Source organism: Chaetura pelagica, unplaced genomic scaffold (assembly GCF_000747805.2).
Source record: "Chaetura pelagica isolate M959 unplaced genomic scaffold, ChaPel_1.0 scaffold302, whole genome shotgun sequence".
NCBI classification, from domain to species: Eukaryota; Metazoa; Chordata; class Aves; order Apodiformes; family Apodidae; genus Chaetura; species Chaetura pelagica.
Genome location: NW_009952561.1, coordinates 1,470,625 through 1,475,216, shown reverse-complemented (window position 1 = coordinate 1,475,216; position 4,592 = coordinate 1,470,625). Strand labels below are relative to the sequence as shown.

At 53.7% G+C, this 4,592-nt stretch overlaps 1 protein-coding gene across 1 annotated transcript in view; it reads left to right on the top strand.

The window, feature by feature from the left end:
• The window catches only part of TM2D2 (TM2 domain containing 2), an 11,390-nt gene extending 11,121 nt beyond the window's left edge, over positions 1-269 (top strand). Inside the window, exon 2 of the mRNA XM_009993264.1 lies at positions 56-269. Within this exon, the coding sequence (XP_009991566.1) occupies positions 56-269 (214 nt within the window). The remainder of the gene's footprint in view (positions 1-55) is intronic.
• Positions 270-4,592: the final 4,323 nt, after the last annotated feature.

Genomic DNA, 4,592 nt, shown 5'->3' with positions numbered 1-4,592 from the left:
GCCTCGGTGCGGGGCTCCCCCCCCGGCTCCCCCCGACCCCCCTCTCCCCTTGCAGGTACACTGGACATTATTTCATAACCACTCTGCTCTACTCGTTTTTCCTGGGTTGCTTCGGAGTGGATCGTTTCTGCCTGGGCCACACCGGGACGGCGGTGGGGAAGCTGCTGACCCTGGGGGGGCTGGGGATCTGGTGGTTTGTGGATCTGATCCTCCTCATCACCGGGGGGCTGATGCCCAGCGACGGCAGCAACTGGTGCACCGTGTACTGAGGGAGCAGGGCTGGCCTGAGAGACCAGCAGTGTCTGTGCAGGGCAGGGGATGGACCTGCTGCTGTCCCACAGGACTGGGAACAGGCTCCTCTGCTTGTCCAGCAGCATCAGGAGATCCTGCCTTCACACAAGTGGATTTACAAAGCTCTAAAACTTAATGTGCAGAACTATTCCTGTTAATTCCTCTGTGCAAACCTTGGACACAAAGTGGTTCAGTATGTATTTTGCTTGTCTAAAATAATGTGGATTTAGCCCACAAGCAGTGACAGCTTAAGAAATCAGGCCTTGCAAACAGGGGGTCAAACAAGGCTTAATAAAGTCTGGAAGGAGCTGACTCCATGTACATGGAGTCACAGGCCACTGGGCTGTGGTTTTGTGGCACTAGACTTTGCAAACCTTTAAGGTTAACACAATGTTGTAGAGATTGTGGCAAAGCTATGAGCTCTAATTCTGTATTTTTTGTTTAAAACTGTTCACTGGCTGCAGGGGAGGCCGGGGGGGGATTCAGTGGAACCTGCACCCTCTGGAGAACATCACCTCCTGCTCTCCACTGGCAGGGAAAGCTGCAGGCAGCAAATAAAGTGGCTGTGGGGAAGTCTCTTGGTGTAACCCTCCTGCCCTGCTCCTGTTGCAGACATGTCACCCGTGGGACACTGCAGCCACCCCACATTTCAAATCACCTGTTTCCCCCCCTCCTGCCCTTCACAGGGACTGCTTTTCAAAACCTGCAGTGGCAGGAGGTCACATTCCCTTTCCCTGCTGCTGAGTTGGATTCTTTAAGCCCATGTCCATGCAGTGGCAACCATTTGTGTTTTACAAAACTGCCCAACACCAGCCTTGCCTCATTAGTGGCAGAAGGCTCATTTCCATATGGAGCTGCTGGGAAGAGCAGGGAACTACTGGGGAGCTGGGAAGGGGCTGGAGCTGCTGAGGGGTAACTCCCTCCATGCTGGTCACCCCTGGCACTGAGAGGAGAGGAGCTCTGAACAGCCTCACACTCAAAAGAGGAAGCTCCACCAGCTGCAGGCTGAAAAACTCACTGAGCTGAATAAAAAGGGGAAAAAGAAGCTGCAGAAAGTCACAGCCAGAACCAGACAAAATCTGTATATGCAAAACTCCAGGCACATTTGACAGCAAATAGAGCAAACCTGCACTCTCCCCTCAGTTCTGCAAACCCTCCAGCCCTTGGCATGACAAATTTCTGCCTGTCTCACTTCTGCCTCCAACAGAGCTGCAACAGGGTTCAATCTGCCTGGGAATTCTGCCTATTCCAGTTCTGTTTTGTGGTTTATTACAACTCCTCTCTGGGGAATGGGGTTTAGATCCCATTTAGGTCACAAATAATATGATCTTGGCAGTTCTGCATGGGCCTCAGGGCAGTGGGGTGGGAGGAGGCTCCATCATGGAACTGCCACATTCTTTGGAGCAGTGAAACCACAGGGCAGAAGAGCCCGCGGTGGGGAAAAAATTATGCAGGGAGCAAGAAAAATAATAATAATCCTGTGTGCAAAAGCTCATAATCATTAACAACTCCCCATGTCCTCAGCCCAGCAGCTGCCAGCCCAACAGCAGGACCTCACATTCCTTCCATCTGTGGGGCTGTCACGGACCCTGCTGAGGAACCCCAGGGGGTTGATCCCTCAACTCTCCTCCTGCCCGTGTTCCTGGAATGGCCAAGAGAGCCAGGACCTTCCAGCCACCCCCTCCAGAACCCCTCTGGAATTATGGAGCTGCCAGAGTTGGAAGGGACCTCTAAAGATCATCCAGTCCAACCCTCCTGCTAAAGCAGGATGACCTGGAGCACATCCCACAGGGCTGCATCCATGGAGGTCTTGAACATCTCCAGAGAAAAGGACTCCACAACCCCCTGGGCAGCCTGTCCCAGGGCTCTGTCACCCTCACAGAAAAGAGCTTTTCTTCTTGTATTTGAATGGAACTTTCTGCATTCCAACTCATGCCCATTGCCCCTCATCCTGTCCCTGGGCTCTACTGAGCAGAGTCTGGCTCCATCCTCCTGCACCCACCCTGAGATACTTCCAGGTCCCCCCTCAGCCTTCTCTTCTCCTGGCTGAACTGTCCCAGCTCACTCAGCCTTTCCTCACAAGGGAGATGCTCCAGTCCCCCAGTCATCACTGATCCCCTCCACTGGACTCTCCTCAGCAGTGCCCTGTCTCTCTTGAACTGGGGAGCCCAGACCTGGATGCAGCACCCGTGCCCACCTCACAGCTGCAACAGCTGGAGCTGCCTGAGCAGCAGCAACAAAACTGAACTCACCTCAGGCTGGGAGGGTGGACGTGGCCTGGAGATGGACAGGTCTGCTGTGACCTGTCATGTTCCTCATCAAACACACGCCCCAGGAGCCAGGGGTGCCTCTTGCCCTGCTCTGGCTCCTCATTTTCTGGCAGTGACAAGATCAACATTTTTTTCAAATTAAGAGGCCACAACAGCCCCTCAGTGCAGGACTGTGCCCCTTGCAGCAGCCCCAGAGCCCCCCCAGCACCATCACTGCTCCCCTTCCCTGGGGAGCACCCCTGCTGGCCCCATGAGGTCCCCCAGCCCTGACCCCGACCCCAGCAATCACTACCCAAAATACACAAAGCCAACAGACAGCCTGGAAAAGATACTGGGATTTCCTTCTTTATTTAAAAACCCAGGGAAAACAGGCTCCATCTCCTGCAGCACATACGGGAAGGTGGGAGGAACAGACACCACGGGAGCTCCAGAGCGTCACCCACACAAGACTCCCTGGCCCTAAGAGCACTTGAAATCCCCAGCCAGCACTCAGGGAAACAGCCAAAGACACTTGGGAGTTTCCCTAGGAAAGGGCAAACCCATTCCTCACATCACTCTTCCTGCTGCACACATCCCTGGGAAGGCAGGGAAATGACACACACAACAAACGGGCGCATCCCCCCCCCGGCTGCTCTCGGAGCCAGGAGGCAGATGCAGAGGTGGGAGACACCAGTTTGTTTTTAAAAATCACTGCAGAGCTCCAGGGAGGGCTGGCTGCACCTGCCAGTCCCTGGGGATGGGAGGGAAATTCCTGCCCACAACCCCACAGGCATCAGGGACGGGTCTGGAGCCCGGCTTGGCATCCGACACACCGGCTGCACACTCAGCCCTTACGCTGTCCTGGGGATGCAGGAGGGTGGGAATGAGAAACAGGAATGTTGCAAGAGCACTGGAGCCACTGGTAGCTTCTCCTCCTGGTTAATTAACCCTAATTGTGCAACAAGCTTCTGCTTTACCATCCCAGGCCCGAGGAAAGTTTGCAATTATCAAGCAACAAAAGACCTTGGTGCTCCACAGCTCTGAGGCCTCGCACGCTGCAACCATCATCCCCCTCTGCATTTGTTCTCCAGAAATGAGGTCAGAGCTGCCACCAAATGCTGTCCCTGTCACTGACAGGCTCACCAAACTGCTGATCCATTTTTGAAACCCCGTGTTAGCAGCCAGACAGCAAGTCAGGCTAAAACAATATTTCAAACACTAGTGCAAATAAAGCAAAAAGTAGAAGAAAAAGGAACAGCATGACCTAGGTTTCTACAATTAAATAACAAATATTAACACTCACTCCGTACCATTTACATTGATTCCCACTTGTTCTCATAGTTTGTGTCCTCCAGCATCTCCACACAACCCCCTGAACCCCCGTGCCCCAAAGCTGGGAGCCCTGGCACCCCCCTGGCACCTGCAGCCCCTCCAACATGGGGGATCGAGGCAGGAAGATGCAACTTTAATCCACTGGGCTCATCAACACCTCAGAGCTCAACAGATAAAGCTCAATCCCAGGCTGAGCCTGAGCTGAAGCACAGCTGTCAAACAGCTGGAGACAGGAACAGGCAGGGACAAATAAGATTGTTTTGCTCCTGGGGAGCACGTTGAGCTGATTTTGCAGAACAGAGAACATGTAATGCCAAAGAAAAAAAAAGAAATAATCAAAAAGAAGAAAAAAGAAGAGGTAACTGGGCTGAACAGTGGCCACAGTTATAAAAAGATGTAATTAGAAGCCAACAGATCTGTTGCCAGCCATTAGCCAGGCAGTGGGAAGGGCTGGTCTAGAGGGAAAGTCACCGAAATGGGAAGTTGCAGCACGTCCCTGTGCAGGCTGCAGCTCCCTGGCTCTGGCTGGAGCAGGTGAGCAGCGTGGGAGGGGAGAAAGACAGTTTTTCCAAACACAAGAAAGGCCACACTCCCCTCCACGCCTCTGAGACCTCCTGCTGCTTCCTGCAGCTGTGGTTTTTGGGGGGAAATGATGTGGTTGTGGCAGAGGCTGCTCCTGCGCTGGGGACCAGGGCTCCCCACCCCCCACAGCCAGTGGCA